The sequence below is a fragment of the Syzygium oleosum genome, unplaced genomic scaffold (genome assembly GCF_021117445.2).
Source record: "Syzygium oleosum isolate NSW1041296 unplaced genomic scaffold, Sole_v2.1 Sole_v2.01, whole genome shotgun sequence".
Lineage (NCBI taxonomy): Eukaryota > Viridiplantae > Streptophyta > Magnoliopsida > Myrtales > Myrtaceae > Syzygium > Syzygium oleosum.
Window position 1 is genome coordinate 36,583,847 of NW_026607485.1, and position 18,978 is coordinate 36,602,824.

General features: G+C 39.0%; 2 protein-coding genes across 2 annotated transcripts; one reads left to right on the plus strand and one right to left on the minus strand.

The window, feature by feature from the left end:
* Positions 1–1,020: 1,020 nt before the first annotated feature.
* On the minus strand, positions 1,021–18,978 carry LOC115681923 (uncharacterized). The gene is made up of 16 exons (XM_030606033.2): positions 18,503–18,978; positions 17,400–17,501; positions 17,209–17,275; positions 16,736–16,917; positions 16,251–16,508; positions 15,311–15,394; positions 15,179–15,226; positions 15,029–15,090; positions 14,378–14,426; positions 10,831–11,086; positions 9,424–9,545; positions 9,077–9,157; positions 8,921–8,995; positions 1,888–2,084; positions 1,617–1,767; positions 1,021–1,448 (listed from the first exon to the last, which is right to left on the minus strand). Exons 1-16 carry the CDS (start codon positions 18,917–18,919, stop codon positions 1,251–1,253), a joined length of 2,349 nt encoding a protein of 782 aa, XP_030461893.1. The 5' UTR covers positions 18,920–18,978; the 3' UTR covers positions 1,021–1,250.
* LOC115674913 (uncharacterized) lies at positions 4,293–5,422 on the plus strand. The gene is made up of 2 exons (XM_056317174.1): positions 4,293–4,909; positions 5,230–5,422. The coding sequence occupies exons 1-2, from the start codon at positions 4,312–4,314 to the stop codon at positions 5,262–5,264; spliced, it is 633 nt and encodes a 210-aa protein (XP_056173149.1). The 5' UTR covers positions 4,293–4,311; the 3' UTR covers positions 5,265–5,422.

An 18,978-nucleotide genomic window follows, 5' to 3' on the forward strand; every position in this document is an offset into this window, starting at 1 on the left:
GGACATTTGATATATGTTCAATGTAGTCCCTGAACTATATGAAAATGTTCAGTGTAATCCCTGAATTTGAATTAATGGGAGAACTACATTGAACATTTTCATATAGTTTAGGGACTAAATTAAACATGTACCAAAAGTTTAGAGACGACATTAAACAAATTTAAAGTTCAGGGACCACATTGCACATTATGTTAAAGTTTATGGACTATATTGAACAAATTAAAAGTTTAGGGACCACATTGAATATTGGATCAAAGTTCATGGACTATTTGTGTCATTTTCCTTTTAATTTATGGATGCCATACTTTGTCCCCTCAAAGTTTGTTGCATTAGGTCACGGCCTAATCCTTCCTCGCCCACGACCGGGCCGAGAAGGGAAGTCGCATAGCAATTAAGAGGTTCTGTTTAGAGAAAAAATGAGGACACTTGGCACAATATGATTCGTGTGGATAATCCAAACCCAACCAACACTACAGACATTGAAGCATTAATATCTTGTAACATTTTAGCAAAGAGGAAAGATGCATCACCTTATTTAACTCAATATCGAATTGAATCATAGAATATAATGAACTAAGTAAAATGAATTACAACATCCTGCGAACTGATAATTACTTGTACAGCACAGGCATTCATAATCATAATAGTAGCTGCTTTGCAGGCTCACAAACAACACACGACAGTCTCTAGCTTCCAACGGCTCGAACTCTTTAAATGCCAGGCAACAGCTCCGTTAACTTACAAGTAACTTGAATTCGCACCTCGATTTGCAACTATTCCTCAGAATACAGGCACCTGTTTATACGACTAAAGGAATACGCATAACATTCCTCGCATGTCGCATGTACATTCAAGAGCACTGGATTGGATATGTTTGACAGCACCAGTTTCCAGTTAATCTGCTTCAAGTATGGTATGGGGTTTGCAAAATCCAGAAAACTGGAGGAATTGGTAGAAGTAGACGACATCCACCCACCATGAATTGGGAATCAAGAATGAAATGACCAAAAGAATTCCCAATTGGAAAATGCGAAATCCAGCAGTCCTTTTATACCAATCTGTTGATCAATTCACAATTGTTCAGGAGGAACAAAAGCTCACTATCGCGTATATCAAGATCTTGATACGAAAGCTCATAAAAGGAACAGTGGATGGAATTGCCCATCACTTACATCATCAGCAGCCCCAAAATAAATTTTGATGTTTTTTTTAAAGCTACAGAGATTGTAGAACATACTGCCACTGATATTTCAATTCAAGCGTTTAATTTTCTTGGACGTGTCTACAATGGTTTGTCTCATCTTTGGATGTCTGCAAAGCAACAGCTTCTGAAGCTGATCAGCAGCTTCGGTGAACTGATTTTCCGTGATACCATCGTCTGTCTTCAGAGCAAAAAGAATCTCATTGACGTCTTCTTCGAGTTGAAGGGAAAAAAGGTGGTTGAAGACCTGCAAATATGCAACATAAACCGCACATCAGAATAACGACCATCTTTTGGCCAAAAGGAAAAAGAAGAATAACCATGTTAAGACAACATTAAGAGAATAACATAAAAGCAGAACAAGCAATTACGTACGTTCTAGCATAAGTCAAGAACTGGAGTTCTATGTACTCACCGTTTTCAACCTTGAAATCACCATTTCCTTGATCTTTGTTGATCTAGAGACCAAATTCACAACAAACAGACCCTGCTTGGAAATGGAGCTCTTTGCATCCTTTAAGAAAGGTTCTTCAACAAAATCAGCAGCAGGGCAGGACAACCCAGAGCTGCACCGGTTAATTGACAGCAATAAGTTAAAGTAAAAAGTTTAGAAAAGGTGAAAACCACATTACTTTCTACACAATAACATGAAGGAATTCTATGTACAATTCAGTATTCATAATAACCTTGGATCTTCAGAATCAACATCAACAACCAGTATGTCAATTTCACCGCTGTCTTGGCTGTCTAGAAGGGATTCACTGTCAGCAGATTGAAGAGTTTTCAAATTCCCATTCTCCTTTCTATCAATCACAGCAGCCCCCACAGGTGCAACAGTACTTGCAACCCGTCTGACGAACTCAATTCCATCAGTGACATGTACCTACAATAGCATCGAAATCGACAATACTATGCTGAAAATACACCAGTTAAAAAAAAACATGGTTAAAATAAGATGCTTAAAAGGTGCACTCTATCTTGTGACGTGTTGAGACAAGATACCAGAGTTACAGCACAGAGGCAAAAAGTATGAAAGAACTCGGAGGAACCTAGAGAAGAAAATGGGGGAATAGAACAGCCCATTTGGAGATTTTCATTTTGAAAGTCAAAAATTCAGACACTAGTTTGCTCATTCTGAGAATTTCTTTTTTGGATAAAAACACCACAAGTACCTGAACTTTTGCCCAATTTGCAATAAAAAATCTAAACTTTTTCTTTTTCCACAATTAAGTACCTCAACTTTTTGAATTATGCTCGATGTGAGGCCTCTGATAAATAAGGCTGGTTTGACTTGCTTACTTAGCAAAATTTATGTGCTATTGCTAACTAGGATTGCCAACTCAAATTTAAAATGAATTAAAAGATCATTATTTTCTCTTTTTAATTTTCCTTTCCTTTCCTTTTCCTTTTTTTCTTTTCCTGTTCCTTTTCTTCTTCACGGTGTTCCTACTTCTTCGTTGCAGACCCACCATTGATGCTATAGGTCAAGCTTGGACTTGTCGATGCAGCCACCATGCAGCTGCATTTGGTGCCATCTCTGTTGCCGCCGTGCCATCGTTGCTGTCACAGCCTTAGCTAGTGACTCTCTCTCTCTCTCTCTCTCTCCCTGACCTTCAACAGAGGTCTCATGGCCTCAAATTTGAGAGGCTTCCTCAGATCTGAGGCACGCTACCTCAGATCTGATGCGCGCAGCCTGCATGTGTTGGTGGTGGTGAGGTTGATGCCGGAGTTGGTGGTGCCGAGACTACTTGTGGTTGGCGGCAATGAGGTGGATCTACAGAGGTGATGGTGGTGTTTGTCCATGGTGAAGGTGTTGGTGAGGTCAAGCGTGGTGGCTAATCCAGGTGGTGGTGACTCTAGAGTTTTTCACAGCAGTGTTTGTCAATGGTATGGCGGCAGTAAAGAAATTGAAATTTTAATTTTTTTGAAAAAAGAGTGTTAGAAAATTAAGAGCGAAAGCAAATCCTGGCCATCCAAAATGTTTTTGCCGACGTGGCTTTATCCTAAAAGACACGTCCCATGTCAGCACAGACATTTTAATGGTTACTTAACGGCGTGAGTACCGCATCAACATTTCTCATCCAAATCCAATGGAGGCCTCAAAATGAACAAAATTCGAAAAGTCGAGATATTTGATTAACAACAGAGAAGTTCAAGAGGGGGGGGGCAGATATGGTTGAAGATGCCACATGACCAAGCCTAATATGGTAACAGACAATTCAACACTTCCTGTTGCCTTGTGTTGAAAACCAGATCCGGATATTTTAGTTAGTAGTAGAAGTTCGATTATTTTGTTTCCAGATTTTCAGGATTTTGTTTGTTAGCTTTTAGGAATTTGTTTCCTAAGTTTTAGGGTGCTGATAATTTTTTTTTAAACCAGCAGATACTAACCAGATTTATGGCTAGTATATCTGGCTTTTTGCTTCGGTAGTTAGCACAAAATAATTAGCTGGACGAGCAGCTATAAAAGGCCAGAGGCCTCATGTAATTTCGTAGCCCTTTCTGGAGAATAAAACTTAGAACAATTTCTCCTAAATTTCTACATGGTATCAGAGCTCGATCTGGACCATTCTTTTCTACCACATCTCTGAGTGTTTCCACCATGACAAAATACCCTAGAGCCACCATGGCAAGCGAGGTTGAGAGTGAAACCTCAGACCCTAAAGCTCAGAACTCTCCTTTGATTACCCAACCTATCAATGTATCCGAAGGGGGAACTCTTCTCATCACCGGTCATAAACTTACCGGTCACAACTTCAATCAATGGTCCCATTCTGTCATGATTTTCGTTTGCGGAAAAGGTAAAGAAGATTACCTAACTGGAGTTGCCGTACAACCTGAGGCGACAAGCCCAAACTATCGAACATGGAAGGTGGAAAATAACATGGTGATGTCCTGGCTGCTGAATTCAATGACGAATGAAACAGGGGAGAATTTCATGTATTACCAAACAGCTAAGGAGATTTGGGATGCTGTTCATGAAACTTATTCCAACAAAGATAACACCTCAGCCATCTTCGAGATTAAGGGCATTCTTCATGATCTAAGGCAAGGGAATCTTCGATCACGATTATTTTAACCAACTCATGCGTCATTGGCAGCAACTTGACATGCTGGAAGATATGATGTGGAGTTGTCCTGAAGATAGCAAGCGGTACAAGCAGATTCAAGATCGAGAACGCATCTATAAATTTCTGTTAGGCTTGAATCAAGAGCTTGACGAGGTACGTGGACGAGTTTTGAGCATAAAGCCCCTACCTAATGTACGAGAAGTTTTTGCGGAGGTCAGGAGAGAAGAGACTCGGCGAAAGGTGATGCTTGGTTGTTCAAAAAACCAAACCAATCCAGAAAATTCTGCCTTAATAGCCCGAGGATCTCAACCATCCTACAGTCGAGGCACTCAATCAAACAACAACAACCAGCGAAAGGGTGGTCGTCCGTGGTGTGATCATTGCAAACGGACAGGTCACACAAAAGACACATGCTGGAAACTTCATGGTCGGCCAGATGATTGGAAGCCATCAGCCTCACGTCCTACTCAAGACCGGGAGAGCAGAAGCAACATAGTCCAAACCGAAACAAACGCTTCGGTAGATTTGAGTCCCTTCAACAAAGAGCAACTGGAGATGCTGAAAAAGCTGCTACAGGAATCAGTTCAGAAGGCAACCCGTTCAGAAGGGGTTAGTACAGCAACAATAGCTCAACGAGGTAATTCTCTAAATGCCTTTAGTGCTAAACAGGAGAAAATCACCTCTTGGGTTGTAGACTCGGGAGCATCCGACCACATGACCGGAGATATCACAGTGTTCAACGAGTACAATCCATGTCAAAACGGCACTAGCGTTCGAATTGCTGATGGTTCTTGCTCAAAGGTGGCTGGTATTGGATCAGTGGTTATTTCAAAAGATATAACACTGAATTCAGTATTATTTATTCCCAAACTCAGCTATAATCTTCTCTCCATCAGCAAGTTAACCAAAGATTTAGGCTGCACTACTAAATTTTTCCCACACTCATGTGAATTTCAGGTTTTGAACTCGGGGATGACGATTGGCAGTGCTGAGATGGATGCGGGCCTCTACCTTCTGCGAGTTAATGCCTCAGAATGGAAAAACAAGAAGATGTCATGTGTAGCATCTCGTGCTAAGGAAGAGAGTGAAGTAAGATTGTGGCACTATAGGTTAGGTCATCCAAATTTCTCGTACTTAAAAAGGTTGCTACCTTCTTTGTTTAATAAAGATTCAATAAAATTTCAATGTGAGGTGTGTCAATTATCCAAACATACTCGCAGTTCATACCCTTTGCAACCTTATAAGTCTTCTCATCCATTTCACATGATTCATAGTGATATTTGGGGACCTTCTCGTGTCAATAATATTACTGGTTCTAGGTGGTTTGTTACCTTCATTGATGATCACACAAGACTCACTTGGCTTTTTCTGATGAAAGAAAAATCAGATATTGGCCGAATTTTTCAAACCTTCAACCAAATGATCCAAACCCAATTCAGCACAAAAATCCAAGTTTTCAAAACGGATAATGGGAGAGAATACTTTCACTCACAGCTCGGGTCATATCTAAATAGCCAAGGTATCATACATATTAGCTCTTGTGTAGAAACTCCACAACAAAATGGAGTGGCGGAGAGAAAAAATAGGCATCTTTTGGAAGTCGCCCGTTCTCTTATGATAGCCACTCATGTTCCTAAACATTTTTGGGGAGAAGCAGTGTTAACAGCCACATATCTCATCAATCGTATGCCTTCCCGTGTTCTAGATTTCCGAACGCCATTTCAAAGGCTACTTCATACCTACCCACATATTCGTTTTGCCTCACATATCCCACTCAAAGTATTCGGCTGCACAACATTTGTTCATATAAATCAGCAACATCGCAGCAAGCTAGATCCTAAGTCCCTCAAATGTGTGTTTCTAGGATACGCTCCAAATCAAAGTGGATATAAGTGTTATTGCCCACAAACAAAGCGTTTTTATACCACCATGGATGTTACCTTCTTTGAGCACCAGCCCTTTCACTCCAAAAATATCATTCAGGGGGAGAGTTGTGAGGAATATTATTTTTGGGACACTTCTCAGTCATTCGGGTCACAACAAACAAATTCTCCTTGTCTTCCGTATCTACCCATTCCAACATCCGAGAGTCATCCAACATCCGAAAGTCTTTCGTGTCTACCCATTCAAGATGCTACACAAGACAAAAATAAAGAGGTAATTGTCTATTCTAGGCGAAAGACTCAAAAGGAGTTGGAGAACCGTACTACATCAAGGCCGGCTCAAGAGACAGATCCGAGTTCAAGACCCACAGTCGATGAAGGTAATACTTCTGCAAACTCAGAAAATTCTGCTGTACTTGATGATCTTAATCAGCCTATTGCTCTTAGGAAGGGGAAGAGACAGTGCACTCAACATCCCATTAACAACTTTGTGTCTTACGAAAAGTTGTCTCCGAAATACAAGGCATTTGTTTCAACGTTGAGCGACATTCAAATTCCCAAGAATATCCATGAGGCACTTGCTCAATCTGAGTGGAAAAGAGCGGTTCTTGAGGAAATTCATGCACTTGAGAAGAATAAGACTTGGGAATATACAGAATTGCCTTGGGAAGAAATTGGTGGGATGTAAGTGGGTCTTTACAGTTAAGCACAACGCCGATGGTAGTGTTGATCGTTTCAAGGCAAGGCTGGTCGCTAAGGGATTCACACAATCATATGGAATAGACTACGAAGAAACCTTCGCTCCGGTGGCCAAATTAAACTCCATCCGAGTGTTGCTCTCTTTTGCAGCTAACTTGGACTGGCCCCTACAGCAATTACACATAAAGAATGCCTTCTTAAATGGGGAATTGGAGGAAGAAGTCTTTATGGAGGTCCCACCTGGAATTGACACTAAAGAGAGCTTCAACAAGGTGTGCAAACTCAAGAAATCCCTATACGGCCTAAAGCAATCACCTCGTGCTTGGTTCGAGAGGTTAACAAGGGTCGTTGAGAAGCTGAACTTCACTCAATGTCAAACAGATCATACAATGTTTGTCAAGAAGTCAGATGAAGGTAGAAGAGCAATAATGATCGTATACGTCGATGACATAATCCTAACTGGTGACAATCTGGAGGAGATTGGAAAACTGAAGAATATCTTGGCACAAGAATTCGAAGTTAAAGACCTAGGTCAACTCAAGTACTTCCTAGGTATGGAGGTAGCTCGGTCACGGAAAGGGATTGCAATTTCCCAACGTAAGTATACTCTTGATCTCTTGAAGGAAACCGGTATGCTTGGGTGTAAACCAGCTGACAACCCCATGGATTCTACCTATAAAACTGAGATGGAAGAAGAAGGACCATTAACGGACAAAGGGAGATATCAAAGATTAGTTGGCAAATTAATATATCTCTCACATACTCGGCCAGACATTGGTTTCGCAGTAAGTATGGTTAGTAGATACATGAACCAACCAACGAGAGAAGCACTGCGGCAGTTTTCGTATCTTACGATCACGAAGAGAAGTCCGGAAGAGGGCTTTACTTTAAGAAAACAGAGGAGAGAAACGTGGAGATTTTCACGGATGCAGATTGGGCTGGATCTCTCACGGACCGAAGGTCAACAACAGGGTATTGTACCTTTGTATGGGGCAACATGGTTACTTGGAGAAGCAAGAAGCAACCCGTTGTTGCTAGGAGCAGCGCTGAAGCGGAGTTTAGAGCAATGTGTCAAGGAATATGTGAAGGCATGTGGCTGAGAAGAGTCTTAAATGAACTAGGATTCACTAATACCGATCCTATGTTATTATTATGTGACAACAAAGCTGCTATTGAGATTGCCAAGAACCCGGTTCATCATGATAGAACAAAACATGTGGAGATCGATCGACATTTCATCAAAGAAAAACTTGATGAAGGACTATTGAAGCTCTTGTATGTTCCAACCAATCATCAAACAGCGGATATACTGACCAAGGTTTTATCCAGAAATAGTTTCGAGACTCTAAGGTGCAAGCTGGGTATGATAGACATTCATAACCCAGCTTGAGGGGGAGTGTTGAAAACCAGATCCGGATATTTTAGTTAGTAGTAGAAGTTCGATTATTTTGTTTCCAGATTTTCAGGATTTTGTTTGTTAGCTTTTAGGAATTTGTTTCCTAAGTTTTAGGGTGCTGATAATTTTTTTTTAAACCAACAGATACTAACCAGATTTATGGCTAGTATATCTGGCTTTTTGCTTCGGTAGTTAGCACAAAATAATTAGCTGGACGAGCAGCTATAAAAGGCCAGAGGCCTCATGTAATTTCGTAGCCCTTTCTGGAGAATAAAACTTAGAACAATTTCTCCTAAATTTCTACACCTTGTAATAAAAGAAAACTGAAAATCAAGCAGGCAGTTGTTTCTCTTCAAGAGACAACCACTAGAAACACATTACCATCTTATTATTGAAGCAAAAGTCGTTTAGCAAGTAAAAACCAACTCACATTGTTACGGAAATTTTTTATCATAAACACTTAATTCCCAAAAAAAGAACAAAATAAAAAACAATCGAAGGTTTTGTTCATCACAACTTGGAGATATAGTTTATTACCCTTCCATCACTCTCTTCTATGTATACCAACAGACAAAATACTATGTGTGGGACGTGAAGTAGAGAAGAGCGCAATGTCTCAAAGAAAAGTGAACAACTGAATAACAAGAAAATGTTCATGGAGATGAATTACCTTCATCCGATCATTTTCAATGAAATCAAAGTACTCCCTTGCAAGACTAAAGACAAGGGGATCCAACTCTACTACCTGTATGCACAACAAAATTCTGTTATTACCAGTACTACAGAGCCATACCAGCATAATAAACGAGAATGAGCCTTTGTTCACCTCAACATGTATGAAGGGCATAGTCCCGTGAAGAAACATAGGAAGTAGACCTGCTCCAAGACCTATAACCACTGCTCTAACCTGAGGAATAAAGATCAAACATTTAATAGATTTTTAAATCTGCAAGAAAATATCAGGAAAAAGATGATCTTATGCACTTTAGTCCAAAGCATAGACTGCGCTATAGTTGACAGTCATGCATAAGAAGACTAAAAGTATGCATAAAACTGCCTCCTAAAGAAGTAGAAATTGCTATCAAAGTAGAAATGGGAGTCCAGCTCTCTGGACTGTTATCACCAGCTACTTCAAAATTAGGGAAAGTGATAATCAGTATTGGCAGGATTTACCGTTCTTCCCATGGAGGACACCTTTTCCAAATATGATGATACCAATATAAACCCAGATAAGATACCAGAATGGTACGAACTTGCCAAATAGTCATGGGAGATCTTCAGGGTTCCTTGTGGCTCTACAACATGAAATGAATGAGACCAGATGAACAAGAGTGGGGAATAACATTGCTAAGTTAAGAGTAATAAAAAATCCAAACAGCAATCTTTGCATGCCAGCATTTTGTGGTACAAGAAGAGTGAAAAAGAGAGCACTTTTACCACTCCAAGAAATAACTAATCCGTCATTGGTGCAAAGCACCAGAAGTTTTACTTTCCCTTCAATCAACTAGGTTAAAATATACACAACGGGAGATATGCTTCAAAGACTGTATACGAAAACGTAAAGCAGGTTCTTAAATATATCAAAAGTAAAGCACCAAGAAAATCAATGAATTACTGCCAAAAAAGGATATTAAATTACTGATTTACTACTCTTACAACCTAAAACAGTTGGTATATCAAGCTTCGGCTCTATCCTCACCATTCTCAGTTCCTTATGAAGCCTCACAGTGTTTATCAAAAACAAGAGGAAAAAATTGACGAAGCAGTGAAAGATGTTGCAGTTCTGCTCTCATTAGCCAAGCATTCACAGATTACTCTTGTCTATTTACTGGTCTCTTCTTAGAATTCCTCCTCTAGTTGCAAAATTAAACCAACAGAGAAGAATGACCTCTAACACTACACAGATTAGTACAATAGGAATTTTCTCGCAGATAATTGCATATTGTATCTCATCCTAATATTTCTCTACCATCCACAAACTACTTAAATGTATGCACTCTGATCATGACACTGCTAGATTCTTTTAGATGTTAGATTCAGCATTTTGGTCAAGAGTGAAAAGATTAAGCAATGCATGTCCTTCATATGCAAGGAGACTCATGTATGATGTTTCAGCAATTTTAGTCTCGCCTCTTATTCACATTAATGCCTGTTTTGTCAATTACCATAAGGTTCCAAATAATCACAAGCAAACATAGATGACAACCAAATCAAGCAAATTATTTAGGAATCTAGCGAAAAATGGACAGTAAAGGTATTGCCCAGAATATGAGTAATAGATTGACTGTAACTATAAGTATCAAAAGCATCAAAAGTCACTTTGCCATTGCCTACAAAACCCTTTAATTGTTGACATGTTCCTTTTCTTTTGCAGTTCCTTAAATGTATAATTCACTATACTTCCGCAACTCATGTATTTCCCAAGCCACTAAGATAATGCAAATCTGTTGCCAAAAACCAACATATAATCACAGAGCTCTTCAGACACATAATTTCAAGATAAAAATGAAATCTTCAATAATGAGTTGTTAATATAGGCATTTGAAATCCAGTATGGAAAATGTGCCTGCCACTTAGTACCATTGGTTTTTCTCTGATTTCCCCTTTTTCTGGATTTGGATGATGAATTTTTTCTCCCGTCGGTTTTACCACTACTTACGACAGTTGATCCCTCCCTGGTTAGCAGAGCCTCAGACTGCACCAAATCCTCATTCCTTTGAAAAATCATGCGCCGGAATTGCAAGTCTCCATCAGGCAAGATGTGACTGACATCACCTTCAACATTACTGTACACCACGTCGTCTACGGTTATTCGTCCAGTTAAGGAAGATGTGACCTACATTTTCACAGCAAGAATTGTCAGAGGATTATACGTGGGACATGAAATTACATTATTTTCGTATCACAAAAAGTCGTACTTAAAATGTGTAGCTTAATTATGGTTCATAGTTTTGGTTCATCCAAGCATTTCTCACATGTCCAGAAGTCAGTGACATTATACAGAAATGCAGTTTACAAAAGAATCATGCAGAACATTCTAGTGAGAAACTGCTATTGTAAAAAGTAAAGACATTGATAAATACTAGATTTGCTTAAAACTGATATGACAGCTATGGAAGAAGGACAGAACAACATGCAAACAATGTCACCAAATGTGAGAACATGAAGATAATAGTTTCCAGTAGATAATGAAAATGCAAGTATGATGGTTCCCATTATTTGCCTAACATGGATGGTCCTTTCTCAACCACGTATTTCAAATTGTTTAACCGAGAAACTATAGCAGCCAATTTGCCTATGTTACATGGATATTTTCAGATACTTTGAGAAGGTTAATGACTAAGACGGATTAACTTGCTATTACATTGAAATGTACTTAGTTCATATGGAAATTCTATCATTAACATTTGGCATGGTTTGACTCCATTATTGAAAAAATTAATATTGCATGACGGTATGTTTTCTGCTTTATGATGGGAAATTCTATCTTTAGATGAATAGATTTAGCGACAGCATTTGTTAAATCCATTCATTGAAATTGAATACCAGAATGAGCAACTAAAATCATGATCTAACTGGCATTACACGGTAGGTTCTAGAGTCAGTAACAGAGCATAAGATACTCCCAAGTCACAACCTTCACATATCCCTTTGCATAAATTCATTATATAGATGACTATGGACAAGATCAACAACATTGTAGCAAACAAATAAGAACATATGTACCATTAATGCAGTCAATCCAATAAATTTTCAAATTATATAAGTAATCATTTGTTAATCCTATATAAGTAAATATTTAAGTATTCTCTAACTGTTTTCCGTGAAGCTTTAACCTCTATCAATAAAATACCCCATTCTTTCACATATAATATGTGCACCTACTTAATTTTCAAGTGCATTTGCTGAACTTACAGAAAATACTATTTCTTTTGAAGTAAAACTAACCGTATGAGTATAAAACACATCTTGTACTATACTTCGATAAAGATTTTCACCTTTTCACTTAGTTCATCAAATTTTAGTAGTCAGTTGATGATATAACATGTTATTACTATTTTATACCCAATGATTGTATCATATCATCTCCACACAATTTTTGATTTCTCATAAGATAACACCAAGTAGTAATGAAATTCGAATATTAGATACAATAATTTTTTTACTAGTTCTTCTAACTTAAATGGTCCTATTTTAATATAAAGTATTTTCCCATTTATAGTATAATTATCTAAATCATGATAACAACAGCTGTAGATTCTATAACAAAGCAAATTTTGTTAACGTACTTTTAAGAATGACACAATATGTATCAGCCCTTACCCAACAGTGTATCAACTCCATCTCATATATTGTCGACAGAGACTTTAGTTGAAATTTACTCAAAATTAGAAAGAGCAATGCCAAGATAGTAAAATCTACACAAAAATATTATTTGATTTATCATTAAAGGATGTGACAATATGATGTTGTGTATTGAAATAAGTGAGACTTGTTAAACATTATTGGTTTTAATCTAAAGATTCAAAATAATTTTGTCAAGTCACTTACTAATTTTTTTATAATTAGTAATATACCAAATTGCAACAAAAAGTTGCCCAATTTGAGGTGAATTTCTAGAAGTAGAAGAGAGAGAAGAGAGGGGTTTAATAATGAAAAGCTATGTCCAACACTAAAGGAACTATAGTGAGCCCAACTTACTGGTTAGTTTTCAGTTGTCCCACATCAAAACACTCAAAATGCCTTTATTCTTTGCTTTATATTATGGAAATACCACATAGTAGGACAAAAGGGAGGGAAGAAACGAAAGAAAATGATAGAAATATATATAGTAGATCGTAGAATTGGAAGACCTTGGGATAGTTTCGATGATGGACAAATTTGTCAAAAAGTTTCTAGACAGCATTACAAAATTTTCATCTGTATGAATGGAGGGCTGTTCAGATTGTGCCAACTATAAAAAAGGAGATTATGGGAGAGTGTAGTTGAGCATAAGTTGAGGCAAAGAAATAACATATTGGAGAAAGCAAAGGGTTCAAATATTTTCAAGTCCAGCAAACAAAAGTTGGCATCTTCCTCAATGTGGCCGCAAAAGGCACTCTGCTTTGGGGCAAAGGGTAAGGAGATCTAAAACCCTTTCACTATAACAAAATCAGCATATTGAAGTAAAGGGGATTTTTTGTCTAAGGAAAGGAGAGGTGATTTCAGCTCATCTTTCATCAATTGGCCAAAGGCCCTCCACAACTTAGGCTGAGCATTTTGGTTGTGAATTATGGCATGAAACTAACAAGTCTTCATTTATCACAGTGCACAACTTTGGCGACTGTTGAGGTCGAATTGGATGGCCAATCACCCAGCCTTCTTCAGTGGTCATCACTGCCTTCTGATATGCAGATACTTTCATTTTCATAAGTAAAGAGAAATTCACCATTAGGCACCAAGAGGGTGCCAACCCACGTCCAAAAGGAGCTCAAAGCCAAAAAAAAGAGGGGGTGCCAACCAAACACAAGTTGAGCTTGAAGCCAAAAGAAGAGGCTCATTTACCAGACAAGAATCACACAATGTCCATTAAAGCATTTAATATGAAAATGCTACTCTCTAAAAACAACCAAACAGGCTATGCGACAGCCAACCAGCATAACTCTAGAAGGCCCATGACAATCTAAAGTCACAGAAGGTGGAAGAAAATGGAAGAGAACTCTTTGTAACATTCACAAGTTTCTGCTTTTCTGTTTCCTGTTTTTTTGCCTAATATAATCTCATCAGTCCATCCATAAAAATCCTAATGACGATCTAACAATTTATCAGTCTCTGCAATGCAAAATTTTTAAGCACAACCGTCAGTCAAGATGAAATTTAAGATCATGAGGTCTCCTTAAAATGTCTTGTACTCAATTACTTGTCTTGTTGACAACAAACTAATTACCTATTCTTTTCGGAAATCGCTCTTATGTCCATTTTTAGTGTTTCTTACTCTTCTTGTTGCACTTCTATTCTCCTTGCTCCAATCTTATACAGCTTTCTCAGTGATTCCATATTTTATACCTCCCATTTCATCTTTTTCCCTTCTCTTAAGCCACTTCACAGTATTAATGAATTTGATTGATGAACAGTTGAAGGTAAGAACCTGGTGGATTAATTGTCTGTCCTTGATCGGGTCATCAACCATCATGAACCTATAAGAGACAAGAAGAATTTTATAGTGACATAAAATCAATGCTTCCGAAATGAAATGAGCATCATCTAAACAATCTAAATGCCACTTATACAACTACAGAAAGCCAGGAAACATATTTTGTCTTCATGGAAGCAACAAACTTCAAAGAAAGTTAGTAATGGCGCGTCCACCTGTTTCCAATCTGAAAGTTCAAACTTCAGCACTAAGAACCAAAGCTTTTATGGATACACTATAACTATATTCAGATCATCTTTGTCGGTTGCACACACTATACTGGGAAAAGATACTGCAAAACTGCATTGCAACACCTAATATACTCAAGATGATCAAGGTACTTGATCAAAAACTTGATCGTCAGGCTTTTTTACTAATTTATTGTATTCTTCCAGAAATTTCACCTTCATTTGAGTGGCTAAAGTAATTACTATCACAGTTACGGAATAACTAAAGCCACAGAAACATTGTCGGATCACCGTGCTTTTTACTCTCGTTTATGTCATTGTACTTCCACACCTTATGGATGATGTGCTCCTACAGTTAGATTTTAGCTTATAGTTTCAAAAGGATTTGGAGATCTAAATAAAATGTGAGAAGTATTACGGTATTTGAGATCCATAATTGTTGGCAGGTTCCAACTGCTTGACCAGAGGAGACAAATCTTTCTGAAAACAATACCAGCCGAAAGTCATTAGCAACAGAACCTGAGATGCACATATATCTAGACTAGTGCACAAACAAAGCAAACAGTACCTGAATGTCATCCATGCTAGCATGCATATGACTGCTGTCCAGAAAAACCTAAAATTCATATCAAGCAGTATATGAAGTGGAATGATGACCCATCTAATTAAACTTGAGCAATATCAAATTCCAGAAAGTTACCATTATCAGGCGAGCTGCCTCTGCACTTTCAACTACTTTCCATTGACCTTCTTCTGAAGAGTAGAGCCACCCATGAGCCCGAGTCTGAAATTAACAATATGTCGCATATTTCCAACAGTTAAACAGACCCTACAGCCCAAATTCCATCAAATGACGTGATTGACATTGATAAATTTATAATAGCTTGTCTAATATAAATTTAGAATAGAGTATGTGTATCTAAGGTAGAAGCTTATTCACATAAACTTAAAGCACGCATTTGTATTGTCTCGGCATCAATTATTTGGCAAACAAAATACCTGAACAAGCATGTATCAAAAGACAAGATTTTTCTCTAAAGCATACTTAAAAGTTATTCAGAAGGCAAAATGTATACAATATCTAGCTCAATATTCGCTATTGAATTGAGGCGAATACTTGTTGATCATCGATTACAGCACCCATTGCAAACTCTAGTGCTTACCATAAGATTAACGATCAAGTGTCATTCACATAATTCGGTTACAGACTGTATCAGAAATATATTGCTACTCTCTGACTGAAAACCTACACTAGGTGACCCATTACTTCCAAATACCATTAAGTTGAGGTTCCAACGGTTTGTCTTCTTTTAGTTTATTGCCCAACAAGAAAAAATCATCTATTTCAGTGATGAACTAATGCCATTCCTCTCTTATTACTGGAAGTGTTGCAGAATCATAGCAATCAAACAAACTCAATCACACTCATTAGTTTGCAAAAGACATAAATATGTTGACATAGAACAGTTACGGGTTGAGTAGGAGTTATGCCTCAAACGATGCTGTTGTTAATACTAAAGTTTCAAAAAGGAGTAGACTTGAATTTCATACAGCCAGAACCACATGCACATGGGAAAGGCTGTATGTAGCCAAACATTTGATAAGCAAACATTTGGTAAGCAAATTGAAGAAGTACCAACCTTAGGCACAATTATGACACCACAATGGCGCAAGAAGGTTTCAGATTTCTCTTGCGCATCAAGAAGTATGGCTCTATAACTATATCGTGAGTTTTTATCACTTAGAATAAGCTGTACACGACGTCCAGGATTGAGTTTATCCAGGGCACCTTTAGCTCCCAATCGAAGATCCTCGAGAGAGTGCAATACATCAGAACCAGTGAGGTACTCTTCACGAATCCTATTCTCATTATCAAGTTCTTTATACATCCCGGAGATCTGAAAATTCAACAAGCAATTTCAAGCTTCTGCAGTAGCAGCATACTCTCTTATGATCTAGTAGTAAAAGCAAGTTACTTCCAACTAGCAGGAGAAAAGAGAAACCTACAATGTCAACAAAGTAGGAAAAGTAACTTGTAATGTGTTCGCGTGCTGCCACAGAACAATTACTTATGTCGACATAAAACGCTTGTCCGTATCAAAGACACTACAATCAGTTCCCTCACCTGCTTACTATTACAGTCAAGTGACGAGCGATTAAAGGATGATGTTATTGGCTGTACCATAGCAGGACTCTCTTTGACAGCAATCGCCATAAAGGTCTGAAGGCTGGATTTCTCACATGACTTGTGAGGTATGGCATGGATACTCATTGTCCAGCCAAATCTCAACTTAGAGAAAAGCAACCCTGGAAAGAGGAAAATGAAAAAGAAGGTATTGAATTGAAACATCAGAACATGATAAATGAGTGAGAGATTTCATGTTCATCTTGCATCTCATTCCTATATCAAGAAACCACTTAAAATTTGCATCTCAGAAAAATCATCTCCTGCATGCCCAACCTATGCAGGGTAGGCACACCAGTCTAGTTAACAACATATGATTATCAGTTATCAAACAGTACTAGTAAATTGAATGAAAAGGGAACATTGATCGCAATTAAGTGCTTACAACTTGACAGGATTTTGAAAAGAAGTACCTAGAACATGTGATTCTGCCAAGGTGAGACATATAAATTTTCCCCCTGATATGATAACTCTTTTCACCTGGTGATAAACAACGAAATTTACCCACTGAACTGCAACTTTATTGGATAGTCTAAGCTAAATTCCTTAAAAGCATACTCCAAATGCATGCATCTCAAAACATTCATCGAAATTGTATCAACACCTCTGATAAGTATTGATCTCCCAGCTTATGTCCATGCTCTGGCTCCATTAAAGCATCCAATCCACCTTTATCAAGAACAATATCAAACGTTTCGTCTGGGAACTGGTGCAAATGCTAACAGTTAGAATCAAGATAATGGTGGAACCGAAAACAAAACTGTATACATCTTTCTGAATGAAACAAACATATAAAAAAGTCAAAAGCAGCATAAGCAATTAGACAGAGAAACAAGAAATGAAGTCGAAAACCAAACACGTTGATGGAAGATCCAACATACACGCACAGCAAAAGTGAAGACTAGCATTAGTGCATTATCCATCCCCTCTCACTATAAAAAATTACATCACCCTCACAGCAGCAAGCAAGGTCAACAAAGTGACTTCAAGTTGATGGATGACGATTCATGATCTGGAGTTACATAAACAAAACCCACGGGCTACCCCCAAAGGCCAGTGCACTGCAGCAAAATGATGTGATGAGGGAATGGTAGGGGCATGGACACGCATATGGGTATGGACATTATATCCAAGTAAGAGAAAAGCCACTATCAAAGTGCTCCATTTAGCTAATTCAGCTTCCTCTCCTAGTGGCTCTTATTCGCCAATCCAATTCAACCATATACCTTCCTCTATATATGTCAATCAAGCTAATGTACCGTTCCCTGCTTATATCTGCTGAAAATTATTTCTTTTTACCATACATTAGCTTGATCGACATATTTAGAACAGAAGAATGACGAATCACTTCAACAGCAATACGTTCGATTAATGAACAATATTGAAAAAAATTAAATTCCTGAAGGCAACTACAGTCAGATTTCACCTCATTAATCATGAGACATACAGGGTATGCCTGTTAAACACACCCGACCACAAATGCTCCAAAATACACACAAATTTTGAAGCTTCCATTAGCTTATACTGCAGAAATAATCGCAAGAACGCCAGTAACACCATTTCAACAAACAAAGCCACACGCGAACGTAAATTCACGCTCAGAAACTCCGTATGTACATCGCATATACACACACACACACACGTAGAGGCACCGCATAAGCAGCATTACGCCTCCAAGAAAGAAACGGAGAAACAAGGTCGACGGACCTGCATGGCGGTCATATCCATGACGCGCCACTTCATCGCGGGGCGATCGCGGACGTTGCGGCGGAGCATGTCGGAGATGACGACCTTGGAGAAGTCGATGTTGGTGACGGAGCGGAACCCGGCGTCGTAGAGGTGCTCGGAGAGGCGGGAGTTGCCGCAGCCGGGGACGAGTATCTGCGGCTGCGGCGGCGGCGGCGCGGAGGCGGAGGAGGAGGCGGAGGCGGGGGCGGGGGCGGGGGCGGCGGGGGCGAGGGCGGAGAGGAGGGGGTCGCGGAGCTGGGGCCACTCGGCGTACCACTCGAAGGAGTCGTCGCCGCCGCGGAGGGTGAAGAACTTGTCCCAGTTTTCCTTGCTGGTGAAGTCGGTCAGGGTGTGGAGCAGGTCCTGGCCCTGCGATGGCGCCTTCTTCTTCCCCATCGTCTCTCTCTCTCTCTGTACCTCCGTCGGCGGCGGTGAATCGGCGGCGGACGGTGGCG

Bases quoted from the DNA above. Each gene is read 5' to 3' on its own strand.
- LOC115681923 (XM_030606033.2), bottom strand. From the start codon at position 18,919: ATGGGGAAGAAGAAGGCGCCATCGCAGGGCCAGGACCTGCTCCACACC. The intron at 15,395-16,250 runs GTTGGTACTTCT...TGTTAATTTCAG, and splicing joins GTGTCATAATTGTGCCTAAG to ACTCGGGCTCATGGGTGGCT. The intron at 9,546-10,830 runs GTACTAAGTGGC...TTCATGTTGTAG, and splicing joins AAATCAGAGAAAAACCAATG to AGCCACAAGGAACCCTGAAG.
- LOC115674913 (XM_056317174.1), top strand. From the start codon at position 4,312: ATGCTGGAAGATATGATGTGGAGTTGTCCTGAAGATAGCAAGCGGTAC. The intron at 4,910-5,229 runs GTAATTCTCTAA...TGTGAATTTCAG, and splicing joins AGCAACAATAGCTCAACGAG to GTTTTGAACTCGGGGATGAC.